This window comes from Epinephelus lanceolatus, chromosome 19 (assembly GCF_041903045.1).
Source record: "Epinephelus lanceolatus isolate andai-2023 chromosome 19, ASM4190304v1, whole genome shotgun sequence".
Lineage (NCBI taxonomy): Eukaryota > Metazoa > Chordata > Actinopteri > Perciformes > Serranidae > Epinephelus > Epinephelus lanceolatus.
Genome location: NC_135752.1, coordinates 39039784 through 39057057, shown reverse-complemented (window position 1 = coordinate 39057057; position 17274 = coordinate 39039784). Strand labels below are relative to the sequence as shown.

Sequence of the window (17274 nt, the reverse complement as noted above, 5' to 3'; positions counted from 1 at the left end):
GTCAGTGAATGTGACCTCGAGTGTTCATCAGTACTGGATAGAAGTCACAGAGTTTATACACGAGACAAAGTAATTTGTATTTGCCTTTAAACACCGTCTGCAACACTCAACACATTTTCATCCTTCTTGATGAGAACAATCCAACACAGGGAGCTAACTACACCACAAACATCAGAGCTTGATAGGAGCTCAAACATCAGGAGGGAGCTCGGAGTAGAGCTGCTGCTCCTTCACATTGAAAGGGGTCAGTTGAGGTGGTTCAACATCTGATCAGGATCCTCCTGGGCGTCTCCTGTTAGAGGTGTTCTGGGCACGTCCCACTGGTAGGAGGCCCCGGGGCAGACCCAGAACACACTGGAGAGATTATATATCTCATCTGGTCTGGGAACACCTTGGAAGCTGGGAAGTGTTGCTGGGGAGAGGGACTCCTCTATGATAGGTGGAGATATGCCCCCTTTCAGCTTGTTAGTATTGGGCCTTTTTCCTGTTGACCTATTACGTCACAGACCAAACAGTGGACAAACAAGTTAGCTACGGTTAGCTAGCTGCTAACTGCTACCATGGTGGACAACTTTACAGCTCTGTACATTTGGTCCGTCCAAAAAGTCACGGCTCTGGATGTAGATTTCTCCATGTTGTTACCGGCTTCTTCTTCTCTTACACATTTAATGCTATTGGACTTCCGGGTCAAAGCCCGGGGCAGAAACTATGGAGCATGCTCAGAGCGCCTCGGCCACTTTGGGTCTGATTGACTGCATACATGCAGGAGTCACATGATCTGGGTGTGTTCGTCCGACTTTGAGAAATTCTATTTAACACAATTTCAGTTGGACTAACATGTTTACATGGATTTTAAAAGACCAGTTTTAGTCAGACTAATGATAAAGATCGATTTTCTCTGATGTCATCTAGTTGGGGCCGTTCGCTTTGCACACGCGGGAAGTTTGAGTTAGTTGCAGTCTGCGACCTCACCACTAGATGCCACCAAATCCTCCACACTGGACCTTTCAGGAGAATATCTGAATACTTTGCCTGCTGTGTACTTGTAATGGTCCAACTGTCACACAGGTGTTACATTTTACTCAGTGTGACATTAAAAGGTCTTACAAAGTCTCACATGTACCTGTGCTGTGTCTCCTCAGGTGTGAAGGTGACCCTCTCAGCCCTGATCGACGGGAAGAACTTCAACGCCGGTGGACACAAAGTCGGGATGGGCTTCGAGCTGGAGGCATAAAGAGGAGCACAAAGAAAACACAAAGCCACACACTCCTCTGCCCCCCTGCCGCCCTCCCCCACCCACACACAGTCCACCACCATCATGTAGCTTCTCTCTGGACTCTCCCTCACACTCCCCGCCCCCCGTTCACACAATTCATGAGCATTTCTGACAGTAATAGTCGAGCCTCGGCATCATGCTTAAACACCCCTGAGAGGAGTTGTGAGGTTGTCAATCGTGAAAGTGACGGCGCATAGTTGTGGATTATTAGCGTTTTTATGGTCATTGAAGTGACACTATTTATTTCCCTGTAGGTTTGGATGACATAGTCGTAAATGTAAATGTGTAGCTCCTGTATTCAGTTGTTTCCTGCCTTCCTTAAAGCATGTAAGAATGAACACGTGGATGCAGAGCTGAAAGCGTCTTCGCTTGGTTTAAAAAAAGAAAAAGGTGCCGAGTGTCTGTTTGCTCTTTTGTTTGTTTTTTTTATTGGTTTGAGCTCTTTTGGCCGTGTTGTTGGAATCTGTGGACAATTTAATCCATATAAATGTTTTGATACAATACGTCATGAACATGTGACTGGTTTAAGTTGAGAAGTAAAGACTGAATGGAGGATGTTTAAAACTGCTTTACAGGAACAATGAAAGTCAACAGGAGACCATTTCTGCCACATTCATGAAAGGAAAAAGATTGTGTAAATCATTATGCAGAAACTCTCTCGAAATAATCAATCCCAGTTCACTCTTTGCCCCAAACACTTTGTTCTTAGCGCTCTGTTTCCTGCGTTCACGTCTAGTGGTAGGGTGTCTCAGGATGGACACATGGCCCTCCAAACGAAGGTATTCTAGAGGCACACTTCACTTTCACGAAATTGTCAGTAAGATGGCTGCACAAGCAACAAAAGAAACCCACAAACATATTTTCTTCTTAAATAAAGATTTAAAAATTACACTAACCGTCATCGTTTCAATATATTGTGGTCCTTGTCTTTATAACAAGCATAACAACAAAAAAACGCAAGTGGCATGCTGATGTCTCGGTCGCTAACTAGCTAGCTAGCTAATTGTTATTGCTGACTTGTGCATGACAGTCCGGCATTTTCATTGTCTATGTTGAGTTACCTCCAGCTGTCAGAGGAAAAGTTGCTGCACTTGTTACTGCTCTGCTACTGTCAGTGCACAATGGCAAGGTACATAGACACACGGGTTGCTAACGTTAGCCTACAGAACACCACTAGTCAGTACCTCAAGAATTTCACGGGCTGTTTTTCGTGATTGTTGCGGCCTGAAATTGCTGATTACACGGCAGCTGTTCTAGTAAGTTGCGATGCATGTTGCAATATTTTTAAGCTTTTTAAAAAAATAAAATAAAAAATTGCGGAAACAAATAAAAATTGCAAAAATAGATGCAATGCTATTTCGGATTTGGTGCCTATTATTAAAAGCATTCAGTGTTTCCCATAGAATTAGAATCTTTTTGTGACGGTAGGCTGATCGATCGCCGATGAACAGCTGATGCTGCCATTCACTCAGCGCCAAAGGACCGTCTTGATGAGCTGCTGTCCTCCTGCTCTCCCTGCCCGGTTAGCACGAGCTAACACAGCAGCGGCAGCTAACATCCGATACCGAGCTGTTTAACAGTCCAGGGTTCCCACGGTCATGGAAAACCTGGAAAAGTCATGGAATTTTTACAGTCACATTTTCCAGGCCTGGGAAAGTCATGGAATTAGAAAAAAATCATTGAACGTTTTGACAAAGTTGCGTGTGATAAAACAAACAGTCTCAGTGTGCAGAGGCCTTAAGACTTGTGAACCAATCATCCGTGCTTTTCTGTCTCCATCAGATAAATGGCAACTATAACTGTGATAATACCATTATTGCTTCACATGAACACCATCGATACTGAAGACACGTCAGGGTGTTGAAAGGTTGCTTCATCTCATAGACGAAGATTTCCACCGCTTCCTCTTGTCACTCTGTTCCAACGGGCAGTGTGACTGGAGAACGAGGGTTAGGGGTAAAAATAAAAAATGGGATTGAGCCAATGATCAGAAACTTTCTCGAAATTTGCACAGGCCTATGTGTTGTCTATAATTTTGTCTTGGTAGGTCAAAATATTGAGAAAGTTTCTCATTATTTTAAGAAAGTTTTTTTTCTTCACATTGGCAGAAATGGTCTCCCGTACCAGATGCTTCGATATGATCTTTTATTCCTTTGTGACCTCTGGTAGGTGAACTCAATGTAGTGGAATCTTCTGGTAGCTTGTGTAGTTAGTTTGCATTTCTACAATATTGTTTTCATCTATCCGTCATGGTCACAAAGAAAGAGAACACTTTGCATCTGCTCGTAGCGTCTCGTAGGTATCTGGGCTGCTCAGCCGCACCGGGGCGTCTCAACTGGACGGCCAGCTGTTTCCTCATGTTGCTCGGGGACTGCGCTCGTTGCTGTCAGTGCTCTCGTCTGGAAAACAACATACACTCCTCAGATCTGTACAGAAAGTACACTCGATTGTCCTCTGAGTGACTCCGGTTAAAACATTTCATAGGAAAAGGTCGTTGTGCTCCACGTCTTTCTGGTTTCTTTTTCTTTTTTTTTTTTTTGGTAAACATGCATCCAAATGTTTTTGTTTCTCCATCTAATTGTGTCGTCATGATTATAAGGCTCATTTTTCTTTGTCACTTAGACACAGTACCTCATTTTTTTCCAATGTCAATGAAGGGAAATATAATAATAAAAAAAATTAAAAACAAGTCGTGAAGTCGATGGAATTCTTGTCTTCATCAAAGCATGGTGTAACTCAGTGCTCACTTATGAGCCTTTTCTGGAGCTTTAACCACGTCTCATGGTCTTCGTTTTGCTCAGCTGTGGCGAACTTCTCCAACAGACTCCATCTGCTGAGACTGAGATCAAGTAGAAAGCAGTGGAAGAAACTAGGAACTGGATTCTGACTTAAAGTGAGCATTATGGGAAGTATTCTTATTGGCTTCCTTGCAGAGAGTCAGATAAGAAAATTGATTCCACTATGAATTCTACAGCAGCTGATCAGCTAACCTGTACAAAACAGAAGTATACTTCAAGTTCATTTTATTTAGTATACTTAGTACAAATTTATTTCTCACGTATACTTTATGTAGTAAGTATACAGATATCAATGTGCTAGTAGTGTACTTGTAAGTTAGCTACTTTAATACTTCTTGGGACTAAACTAGCACACTTTTTACTTTATAAAAGTTTACTTATAAGTTGTTTTTTGATTTTTGAAAGTATACTTCTTCAGTTTAAAAATATACTTTTTTTTAGTTTATAAAAGTATACTTACAAGCGTACTTTTTAGTTTAAAAGTATACTGGAAGTGCAAGAGTAGTAAACTTTGAGAACATAACTACTTTACGTTGAAGTTTTATTTTGTACTGCAACTATACTGGGAGCTATACTTAATACGTACTAGTTTATAAAAGTACACTTTAAAGTATACTTCAAGTAAACATATTTACATACTGTTACCTTATTAGTTATATACTTGTAGCCTACTTTTTAGTTTATGAAAGTACACATTAAAGTATACTCTCAGTAAACTACGAGTGTAAAAGTTTTTACACTGCAAGTGTACTTGTAAGTTTTCTTTAAGCGAACTTCACATCATACTTATAGTTCACTATTTATATCTATTTTTTCCACCTTTAAGTATAAAACCAGGTTACCATTCAGGTGTTATATGTTATACGTGTATACTTAAACTGTTCTTTCAGTAGCCTTGACGTTAACTTAAGTGTACACAACCAGCGGACTATACTTGTCTCAAGTATATCTCGATCAAAAGATTTAGTAGAAGTATAAGCCGAATATACTTTTTTTAGTTTAAAAGAGTAAATAAACGTCTTTGTTGTGAGGGTAGCTCAGCGTAACGACTGGAAAAAGATACCCAAGTGTTTTCGGGGGGGATTATATTTCCTGTCTCGATGCAACGTCAGTGGTAGCGTATGCACCGTACAGACGTGTCTCTCAGCAGTATTTCCCAAAATGTCAAACGACTCCTTTAAGATATTCCTTCTTTTTTTGACAAACAAAACAACAGATGAAGTTTTGCAGCTGTGTTTAAACAGTGTCTTTAATTTCAAGACCCTCACAACACATTAAAGTTTATATTAAACATATCTGGACTGTAAAATACCTCCATACAGAACGTTAACATATTCCCGACTTAATAAATCTCTTCAGCTCAAAGACAAATTGAATAGTTGAAAATTGCTAGTCCAAGTCTTTCGGTGCACTTCTCTGGTTGTAAACTTGTTTATCCATGCAAAGTTATTTTTCTTTAATGATAAATCAGCCTTTCAGGGACTATGTGCTCTCAAACAAAGAGAAGAGAAGCTTTATGTGCAGGAAATATTCACCCTGACACTTTAAATCTGCAGCTCCGAGGCAAAATCAGTTACTTAGATATTATTACAGAATATTTTTTAAGTAAAGCCACAGGCTTTTACATCGCAGACACTTGCACTAGCATTAATAGAAGTCATGCTGCATCACATTTGACATTTCTGACACAATTAAATCATCTTAAAATATTTGTAGCTCATGCATCATAAATATCTGAACTTCCCCTTCAGTGAATATCGGTCTGACTCATTTCCTACTATGTCTGCTTGAGCTGCCTCATGTAGAGTAGTTATGACATACAAAGGGGTTAAAGGGTCAGTTCACCAAAATCAGAAAAACACACATATTCTCCATTAGCCTGCAGCGTGTTAGCCGCACAGATAGTTTTGTTTTTATTTGTTCAGGTGTTTATATATTAATCTCTGAGATAGCTGCCTTCATATTGATACAGTGGAGGTGCATGGAATTAGTGGCTTTGCATGGCTGTACTCTGCTTTGAGCTAAATGCTAACATCTGCAAGCTAACATGCTGAAATAACAATGCTACATGTTGAGGTTTAGCAGGTTTAGCATGTACAGCAGCTTAGTTCAGCATATCAGCATGCTAACATTTGCTAATTAGCACTCAACATACAGTTGAGGATGATAGAAACATCTTTAGATCTGCAGCTACTTCAAAGTGTTGGACAAGTTAAAATGTGACCTGGTGAAAAGTTAAATGATCATCAAAGTTATTACGATTCATCCTGAGGGGAACATCAATGTCTGAACCATGTTTCATTACAATACATCCAATTATTCTCTCACAATCAAAAATGTAAACTTGCTTTTAGGACTGAAAGAACACTCAGACTCATAAATGTAAGTCAAGCGATCAGTAAAGTTATAAGGATTCATCCTCTGAGGACCTTCAATATTTGTACCAAATTTCAATTGTTGCGGAGATATTTAGCCTAAAGCCAAAAACAAGAACCGCATAGTGGCCCTGGATGAAAAGTTGGATGACTACCAAAATCATAGGGATTCATCCTCTGGGAACACTGAGTGAAGAAAATTTCAAGGCAATCCATCAAATTGTTACTGAGATATTTTGCTCAAAACAACAAAAGTAAACCTCATGGTGGTGCTAGATGAAAAGTCAGAAGATAATCAAAGTCAGTAAGATTCATCCTCGGGGGACATGAATTACTGCACAAAATTTCAAGACAATCCATCCAACTGTTGCCTAGATATTTCACCCAAAACCACAACTGTCTACCTCATGGTCGCGCTACATGAAAACTTTGTTGATCATTAAAATCATTAGGATATATCCCCCGATGAATAGTCAGGGGATGAGTGAAGTCATAAGGGTTCATCCTCTGAGGACCTTGAGTATTTGTACCAAATTTCAAGGTAATTCACCCAATTGCTGCTGAGATATATTGCTCAAAACCACAACCGTCAACCTCAAGGTAGTGTTGGATAAATACCAAAATCATTATGATTCATCCTCCGGGAACCATGAATGTCTGACTCAAATTTCATGGCAATACATTCTATTGTTGCTGACATACTGTGCTCAAAATAACAAGTGCAAATGTCATGGTGGCACCAGATGAAAAAGTCAGAGGATCACCAACATCAGTTGGATTCATCCTCTGAGGAACATGAATGACTGCACAAAATTTTGTAACAATTCATCCAATTGTTGCTGAGACATGACACTTAAAACCACAACTGTCAACCTCGTGGTAGTGCTCGATAAAAACTTAAGATGATCATCAAAAAAATTAGGATCTATCCTCCAGGAACCATGATTGTCTGATATATTTCAGTCTGAACTAAACTGGTAGATTAAACGTCATCGCCATCCCGAGAGCCCTGCAGCTAGCATGGCTAACAATCAATCGCAGTGAGTCTTTTACAAAACAACGTCCCTGTAACGCTGGAAAATCAACATTTGAACAGTATTTTCTATTGAAGAAAATAATCCCTAGAAAAACTTTGCACCATAAACAATCCATTTATCTCCGCTGTATTTTAATGAAGGCGCACATCTTAAAATCTAGTCACATAAAAACTATCTGCAGGCTGGACACCACTGAGTTGTTTATAATTTGGGTGAACTGACCCTTTAAGGCCTGTTTGTGTGACTGGGCGTTTCCAAACCTCTTCACAGGATTCAGATTTCTCACAGCAGAGCCAAACGTCTTCAGCGTCCTTTGTCTTTCTGTTTCCACTTCTTTAAAAACGGCTCTTGAAAGCTTTGGCTCCGAGTTTTGTCATTCAAGTTTCGTCACTTTGCCGACTTCTCCTTTCTGTCACATGTTACTTCATGCTTTAAAGAATGTGAAACATCCAAACACTTCTGTGGAGGACTTCACAGCAGGTTGACCTTTGCCACCACTTGCTTGCAGCCTGTCTGGGAGTACTCATGCCCCCCCACCTCGGGATAATATGTTATCTCCCCCGCCAGGCGCTCTATGTTGGTATGATCCGGGTAGAACCCCTCTCGAGTCATTTCGTCCAGGAAGCACTCCATCACGTGACCTTTCTCCAAAAGGCCCAGTGGTAAGAGGTCCGCCTCTGTCCACAGTGAGTGGAGCTTCTCCAGAGTGTTGCGTAATATCGGAGTCAGCTCTTTTACCAGGTTACTATGACGACCGGATGCAGTGGAGATACTCGAGGAGTTGTGCAGCATGTGTTTGGTGATGTGCGCGTGACCCAGGTTGCTCAGGAACAGGTAGATGGCGTTCAGGTACTCGTTGGACTGCTTGGTGGCCATGAGCTGCTGCAGCGCGTCCAGGATCTCGTCGTGCATGTGCTCGGCCTCGTCGAAGATGAAGAGCGGGATCTTCTCCTCTTCCTCGGCCCGCTCCACCATCTCCGAGATGACAGCGGAGAGGTCGCGGGCGCACTGCAGGGCGTCGGCCTCCTGGGGGCAGTGGTGGAGAACGTAGTACTGCAGCACCAGTGTCTCCCCCACCACGGAGCGGAAGTGTCCGGCCAGGAGGCGTCCCAGGTGGCTCTTGCCCACGCCGCTGGGGCCGTGCACGGACACCACCAGGGGTTTGTTGTGGACGTAGGTTGACAGGTAGTCCTTCAGGTGGGACAGGAGACCCTCCACTGCCCCCTGCTGTCCAAACACCTCTCTCCTCAGAGTCTTCTCCAGCCCCTCCAGGTCATACCTAGAGACGCACAGGGGAGGAAAGTTTCTGGTAAATTTCAGAGGAAAGTTTGGCTCAGGAATTCTGTAACTTTACACAATGTCATTATAAAACTGACACCCTTTAATACTGAACTTAACTGGGGGAAATGTGCGTATAAAAATCAGTGCAAAATTAAATAAATGAATGAGCAAGAAATTAGTAAAAAGAAAAAATTAAAAACCAAATAACTCCTATGCAACGTCTACACCTTGAATATCAAGGTTATTTTGTAAACCTAGTCGTACCTGAGAACGTGGTCGTCTAGGTTCTCTATGGCGTTGTACACCTGGAGAGAAACAAGAGACAGATATTAAGAATATGAGAGAACATATCTGTGTCTCGAATCAGTACTGCACACTACTTATATACTGTATATACCAGTCTTTATAGAGCACACAAATTCCCGCTGGGATGCACGATGGACACGATGGACGTGACACAAATGATGATGCAAAACAGGTGAATTAAGCGGTGCAAATGAAGCGAGTAGCACAATTTTGCGTCATACACTTATTCACGAGTTGAAAAATCTGAACTTCAGCAACCACCTTGCGCCACGATAGCCAATCAGCATTGAGATCCTCCGCGGACGTATGACGGGAGGACGCATCAGTGGAAGTTTATTCCTCAATTTAGCGATTTCACACGCGTATGTCACAAGTTATTTGCACGTATGAAGCGAGTCAAAACAAAATGGTGCGAGAAGTATACTTGCTGCAGACAACGCGTACTCATACGCATCATGGCTGCCATGCTTATTGTGCAGTCGTTTGGTGCGTAGGCTGCTCACTTTGACGCGAGGTAATGTGACGCGTGCGCGAAATGCAATATTGACATGAACACTAGAGGCGCTCGTGCAAAGTAGACTTCTAGAGACTGTGAACGTGAGGTCGGGCCGCACATACCATCTCTGATGGCGGCGGAGACGACGCCTTTTCCTCTGCCGAATCTTAAAAGACATAAAATTATAATCTCTTCATCGAGAGTATCCATGTTTGTGTATAGCCTACTACATCCGGAAATACAGTGTCACCGCCTTCTTTGCTTTTCGCAACCTCTGTGTCTGAGTGCTGTGGTCTGCCCCTAGTGGAGACCACCAGTATCCGGCGTTTTGGTTGCGTCGACAAACGACCATGCTACAGAAAGTATACACACAGGCGCAGCACACCATGTACGCGTACGTTTGGCCATGCAGCCAGTATACTTGTGCCCTAACGCAATCGGAAACTTGGCTCACATGCACTAACATGCACGTGTGGCCGAACTGTCGACCACAACAAATGACAAAGAAGCTTGGATTACAACACACACAGAGGGAGCGTGACTTCGCCCTCTGCTCAGGACGCCATTACTCCACTACATCTGTACATGGCAAGTAGGGCTGGACGATGTAGCGACTATGTACGATATGCCAATATATTTTAAAGCAAAATATAAATTTTGACACTGTTTATATCGATATAGGGTCAAGTTGTGCCACGTAACACTTTTCTTTTAAAAAGCTATACCAGTGCGCATCTCTCCTCTCTCACACTGCTCCTCTGTTTAATCTGTCTGTTCATTAGTCTACAGTGCGACATCGATCTGTATGTTGCACGAGCTACGCTAAGCCAGCCCTAATAGCAAGGTGTTTACTGCTGTGTTATTGCTCTGAATGCTCCTTTAACTGTTATAGGAAAAGAAAATTAAACAATAATAACTCTTAAGAAGGTCGCTGACAATTAATAGTTTTCTGAGATGTTCGTGGAGCTGTTTCATCACCATCTACAATGCATTTTTTGTTGGTTTCTTTTTGTCAGTCACAAGCAGCTCCTCCAGTTCATAGAGTGAGAATAGTTTTTATCAACAGCATCAAAATCAATGGTTTTAAGTATGTGATACTTTCCCAGTGTGAACAGAGTTTACATTCAAAACCTGCTCAGAATTCATAGGTAGTATTGATTTGGGACACAGCTTCCTCGGATCATCCAGTTTATAAAAATTTTAAATAATAACATCTAAGAAATCTCAAGGTAGCGAGCAGCAGAGGGAACATTTTGGATCCTCTCCCAGTCATGCCGTGCCAGTCCGAATGTTTACTCCTGCAAGTTGGACCCTGTAATCTGCACAGATAATTTCTTTGGAAAGGAAACAACTCGTGTCCTCGTTTGTCGCTGCTGCTCAGCTGCAAAACTGCAACAGGAAGCACAGTCTGACCCATCAGAAATATTTATGTTGGAAACTGCAAAATAAACTCTGCGTAATGCCGTGAGATACACGTGATGATGTCAGACACAGTCATGGTCGGGTGAGCTCACCAAGAGGCCCCTGAGGCATGAGTGAAACTCTTCTGAAGAGTTCCTTGAGATTAGGTGATGATGCATAACCCACTCTAGACCTGACAGTAAATGAACGCCGACACGACTGAACGTGCAGACAAAGCATTCAGTCTGTATTACACCCTGCGTCCTCAAACGGGATTTAATGGAGAGATAAAACTCCTCACCCTCAATGTTTATAAAGAAGCATTTAGTTTCTTTACCTGGATGAAGACGATGGCGAAGAGCAGGTAGAGGCAGTACTTGGCTCGGCTTTGCTCCTGCTTTGGAGGGGCCCGCCGCCTCCCTCTGTTGGGAAACATCACCCGCTTCCTCCTCCTCCTCTTCTTCCTCTGAGGGGCGGCGGACGACAGGGTGGAGTGGGTGGAGTAGGTGGCGAGGGGATCTCCGTCGAAGGTGAAGATTTTGGGGCTGGTTCTCAGCGGTGCTCCGGTGAGGGTCCCAGCTCCTCCCAGCCCCACGGCCAACTCCTGACGCCTCTTCTTCATGGCCTGGTACTTCTGTTTGATGCGTATGACGGCGCGCAGAGACGAGGAGAAGTTGGACAGACTGGGGACCGGACCGTTTCTTTGTCCTTCACTCTCCATCTCTTCATCCATCTCTCCATCGACCTCTCCCTCTGTCTGAGAGGCCGAGGTGCTGCTTTCCTGGTCACTCATCTGCAGAGAGAAAGAGGAGGATGTCAATGGAGCATTTTAATGTCTTTCAGCTCTTTGTTTTGGTTTTACATCCCCAGCTTTACTCTTCTGGTTAGTTTTCTTGCTAATCAGCCTCTGTGCGCCACCTGCCCAGCATCACCCAGCAGGCAGACACAGCTGGTCAACACAGTGGAGCATTTAGCAGCTGAACAGACAGATATTTGGAAGTTGCTCTGCGTCTGCCAAATGTGTAAATAGACAACTTTTTGCTGGGAGGTTTTCCATATCCACATAAAACATGTCAGCAGACAGGTGTGCCCTGATATTGCTTTTATCGATACACCAACTTTTCCATAAATCACTTTAGTAGTCGTGTTAAGCGTCACTCAACCTGGAAAACCGGTTATATAATGTCCTCTGTGGCTCTGCAGGGAGTTCTAAGGAAATTACTCAAGTAACATCACCCTGGTATCTTTGCTTGGGCTTACGTAGGAAATGCAGAATTAAGTGTGTCTGGAATTTAACCCATGGATACCTCAGATACCTTTCGCTGTCTCTGCACTGGCGTCCAACCTTCACTGAGGAGCGACTCTAAATTGCTGGAGTACTGTTATTAATGCTTATACATATACAGTCAGGTCCATAATTATTTGGACAATGATACAGTTGTCGTCATTTTGGCTCTGTACACCACCACAATGGGTTTTAAATGAAACAATGAATACCTGCTTAAAGTGCAGACTCTCAGCTTTCATTTAAGGCTTTTTTCAAAAATGTAGTATGAACCGTGTAGGAATGACAACCATTTCTTCACACAGTCCCCCGACTTTAAGGGCTCATAAGTATTTGGACAAACTAACATAATCATCAATTAAACAGTCAGTTTTAATACTTGGTTGCAAATCCTTTACAGTCAATGACTGCCTGAAGTGTTGGACACATAGGCATCATCAGATGCTGGGTTTCTTCCCTGGTGATGCTCTGCCAGCCCTTTACTGCAGCCGTCTGCACTTCCTGCTTGTGTTTTGGGTGTTTTGCCCTCAGTTTTGGCTTCAGCAAGAGAAACGCATGCTCAGTTGGATTCAGGTCAGATGATATGACTTGGCCATTGCAGAACATTCCACTTCTTTGCCTTAAAAATGTCTTTGGTTGCTTTTGCAATATGCTTCAGGTCAATGACCAACTGCACTGTGAAGCATCGTCCAATGAGTTTTGAAGCATTTGGTTGAATCTGAGCAGATAATGGTGCCCCAAACACTTCAGCTTTCATCCTGCTGCTCTTGTCAGCAGTCACATCATCAATAAATACAAGAGAACCAGTTCCACTGGCAGCCATACATGGCCATGACATAACAGTACCTCCACCATGCTTCACTGATGAGGTGGTGTGCTTTGGATCATGAGCAGTTCCTTCCCTTCTTCCTTCTCTTGTCTTCCCATCATTCTGGTAGTTGATCTTTGTTTTATCTGTCCATAGTATGCTGTTCCACAACTGTACAGGCTTTTTAGATGGTTTTTGACAAACTCTAATCTGGCCTTCCATTTTTAAGGCTAACCAATGGTTTGCATCTTGTGATAAACCCTCTGTATTTATTCTAGTGAAGTCTTGTCTTGCTTACAAGAGCAGCAGGATGAAAGCTGAAGTGTTTGGGGCACCATTATCTGCTCAGATTCAACCAAATGCTTCAAAACTCATTGGACGATGCTTCACAGTGCAGATGGACATTGACCTGAAGCATATTGCAAAAGCAACCAAAGACATTTTTGTAAAGGATTGACTGTAAAGGATTTGCAACCAAAACTGACTGTTTAATTGATGATTATGTTAGTTTGCCAAAATACTTATGAGCCCTTAAAGTCGGGGGACTGTGTGAAGAAATGGTTGTCATTCCTACACGGTTCATACTACATTTTTGAAAAAAGCCTTAAATGAAAGCTGAGAATCTGCACTTTAAGCAGGTATTCATTGTTTCATTAAAAACCCATTGTGGTGGTGTACAGAGCCAAAATGACGACAACTGTATCATTGTCCAAATAATTATGGACCTGACTGTATATATGATGACTAGTTTGAGCAAAAAGGCAAATAACTTCTGTTAAATGTCAGAGTTGATGAGTTGATGAGAAGATTGATCCTTGAACAGGTTCAAATCCGGCTCGTGGCCCTTTGCTGTATGTCAGTCCCCACTCTCTCCCCATTTCACTCTCTGTCCTGTCATTAAAGGCAAAAAGCCCACAAAAAATAATCTTAAAAAAAGAAGAAAGGTTTTCAGTTTGGTGGGCTCACCTCCTACTGGCTCAACACATGTAATGGGGTACCCCAGGGTTCTGTGTTAGGTCCCCTGTTATTTTTCATTTATATTAATAGTCTTGGTCAAAATGAAGTTGGTGCCAATTTCTATTTCTATGCCGATGACACACTGATATATTGTGCAGGCTGTCTGTGTGTTATCCAGATACAGCTTATACAACTAAAGCTGGTTTTAAATGCTGATAAAACGAGGGTAATGCATGTCTCACATGCTGGGAAGAAGCCTGTGGACACTTCTGATGTTCTTACTGCTCAGGGAAAGAAGTTAGAGGTCGTCACATGTCACAGATATCTCAGTGTTTGGCTCGATGACTTCCTGTCTTTAAACCTCAGGTTGATATTTTCTTCAAAAGTTGAGGCTGAAGTTTTATTTCAGAAACAAGTCCTGTTTCTTCTTTGACGCTAGGAAAAGGCTGGTTGTTGCTATGTTTTTACTGTGATCTGTTGTACATGAATGCATCTGTACATTGCTTGCACATGTCAGATACTGCACATCATAGACTTGTTACAGATTGTAAAGCCCCTCACTCATCACTGTACGCTTTATTACAGGGCTGACTGGCCTTCTTTTACTTTTCGTAGGCCGAGTCACTGATATTTGTTCATTTATAAAGCCATACTAGGTAAAGAGAGAGAGATCTGACTGTACGCTGTAAAATATTTGACTGTATATTCACAGCTGCATCATTTTTACAGTAAATTATTGTGGACTGACAGCTGTATAATCTGATCTCACAGTAGTTTTGTCTGCATAGTACTGTGCTTTAGCAGTACTGCTGGGGCTGCCCCCTAATAGCTGACCAAACGTTAGTCGAACAAAAAGGTCATTAGTCAGCAAGATATCATTGGTCGCTTAGTCACAGGAAAAACAAAAAACAAATGTGAAACTCTTTTAGGAGCTGCGCCACTGTGCTACATTGCAGATCAATATAAAATATAATCAGCTCACACGTGATGATGTATAATTATACCACTACTTTTACTTTTACAGTATTTCCACACTGTGATATTACTGATCTGAATATATCATTAGTCTCTGGTTATACTCAGTCATCCTTCCTTCTTCTGTTATCTAAATTTAGTTCCTCAACATGAGCTACACTCTGCAGACTGACGTTACATACCAAACTGCCAAGTCATGCTATCAGTCACAGAGAAAGTACAACATATTGTGAATTTCTCCGAGCCACTTCCTTTTTTTTTGACAGAGAAGGCGTGCCAAAATTGTGGGGAACAAAAACTGGATGCAAGAATTTGTTCCAGATCTTTGAGAAAAACACGATGGTGATGAAAACATAACAGCGTGTGCAGCACGGGTGAATTCTGGGTGGTGTTGAAATATCTGCAGCAGAAGCCAAACTTGTATACAGAGAGCTGATAAGGTATCTTTACAGATTGCAACTCACTCATCAGTCAGCTTTTACTCTTTCTGATAGCAGCTATTGCATTTCAGTTCACAGATTTATAAGTTAAAGGACTAATTTTATAATTCATGCCTTCAGTTGTTGCTTCTTTACAGCTCTCCACACGGATGTGACAGCCGTCCAGGTACAGCTGCTGTTTTCCCTCACACATAATATTCAAATCAAGTTAATAATACTGTGGAAATGACCCTGCAGAAAGAAGGAAGTGCGATCCATTCAGGAACATTTGCTGCATAATAACTCCGCCTGTGTAAATGCACACACACAAACTCTGTATTTTACTCTCACTGTAAGTTTTGCAAACCTTAAAAGGCAAAATCATGCATTGCATCTGCTTTTAAATCAAGATATTGTTGGACACATTCATCAATTTTGTTTCTTTGTCTTAATAATTCACACTCTTTAAGTCAGCCTGCAGAAACTGTCACTGCTGCACAATTAGGCTTCGATATCATGCTGGTTACACACTCCTCGTGGTGTTTCAAAGCAAGCAATGTGTGTTTTTTTAGCTTTATGAGAAAGGAGGAACTGCCAGTTACACCCAGAGCAGAGCAGGTCAATGACAAAATGTGCCACACACAACCCAATCAATCCTCCAGTGAATGACACTCTGGGGGATTTATCTCCTTCCTGGCACAGCAGAGGGGAAGAACAGCTCCTACTGCCAGTGAAAAATGAATGTGTGCATTGTTTGAGTGTGATCAGAGTTGGATATTAGCCTTGGCACAGAGGCTGCTTCATGTCTGGTAAACTTAATAAACTTGAGGGTTTTCAGCACAGAAGAATTCAGCAGAGCTCAGTGGGGGAGAGTGAAGGGGAAGACTATCAGTATCTGCCTCTCCGCTGTCTTTTCACATGCATGGACCTGAGAGGACCGGCCGCATACCAAACATTTTCAAGCTCTTTCATGGTGTAAAAAAATACCTTTCTGTCAGCTTTTCCTTCTTGAGTTCTGTGTCACGTTCAGCTGCAAAAACATGCAGAAACTTAAAGCTGAAACACAAAGAGACACAGGTGAGCAGCTTTTTTTTTTTTTGAAAATGTGCCTTTTCTTTTGTAGTGTTGAGTTTCACTGAGAGCACAAACAGGTACTAAATTACTGCCTCACACCCTGCTGCGCGCACACACACACACACACACACACACACACACACACACACACACACACAGCAAGGAGAGGGGGAGTGGGACAATGAAACACGGGAGGTGAAGTAAAAACATGCAAGAAAAACAAAGTTTTCTTACCTCCAACGTGGCTCAAATGCTCCTAAAGAGAAATATGTGTTAGTCCATAGTTTGGGGAGCGCAGAGAGCAGAGAGTAGACCCACACAGCAAACAGCTCAACTCAGGAAGAGCCCTCCTATCTGTCTATCTTACCTCCAAGTCCTGTTCTCAACCATCTACTGGCTCCTCCTCTTCTTTCTTCCTCTTTTATTCTCTCATTCTTCTTTCTGCTGTGTTCAAAGGCTCCAACACACTACACCACGCTACTGGCTCATGGAGCAGCTATTGACTTGCAGTTGTGCCTTTCAGAGCACAGAGTGCACTTCAGGTGCTGTGTTTTTCAGCTTCTTAATGATCTTCACAGGTGGAAACCAAATCCTGACTCCAGAACACTGGACTGATTTATTAAAGGAGTATTTCACCCACATAATGAGCTTCTGTGTATCAGGTACTCACCATGTGTTATGATGAATTCATGGAAGAAACTTCACTTGGTAAACAGAGAAAACTGAGAAAATTCATAGTCAAACAGTCAGACCTACAGCTCGTGCGCTATGATCCAAGGCTCATTT

At 42.3% G+C, this 17274-nt stretch overlaps 2 protein-coding genes across 4 annotated transcripts in view; one reads left to right on the top strand and one right to left on the bottom strand.

The window, feature by feature from the left end:
• LOC117269185 (non-selective voltage-gated ion channel VDAC2) overlaps positions 1 to 3965 on the top strand; it is a 20709-nt gene extending 16744 nt beyond the window's left edge. Inside the window, exon 9 of the mRNA XM_033646051.2 lies at positions 1143 to 3965. Within this exon, the coding sequence (XP_033501942.2) occupies positions 1143 to 1234 (92 nt within the window). The 3' untranslated portion in view covers positions 1235 to 3965. The remainder of the gene's footprint in view (positions 1 to 1142) is intronic.
• tor4aa (torsin family 4, member Aa) overlaps positions 1 to 17274 on the bottom strand; it is a 19366-nt gene extending 2092 nt beyond the window's left edge. The window contains exons 1-5 of one of the 3 annotated variants that reach the window (XM_078161951.1): positions 16723 to 17273; positions 16402 to 16444; positions 11308 to 11763; positions 9032 to 9072; positions 1124 to 8765 (exon numbers count right to left, since the gene is read on the bottom strand). In XM_078161951.1, the coding sequence (XP_078018077.1) occupies positions 7958 to 8765; positions 9032 to 9072; positions 11308 to 11763 (1305 nt within the window). In that variant the 5' untranslated portion in view covers positions 16402 to 16444; positions 16723 to 17273 and the 3' untranslated portion in view covers positions 1124 to 7957. Of the gene's footprint in view, positions 1 to 1123; positions 8766 to 9031; positions 9073 to 11307; positions 11764 to 16401; positions 16471 to 16722 lie in introns of all 3 variants that reach the window. The other 2 variants (XM_033646047.2, XM_033646049.2) reach the window with 2 other exon arrangements.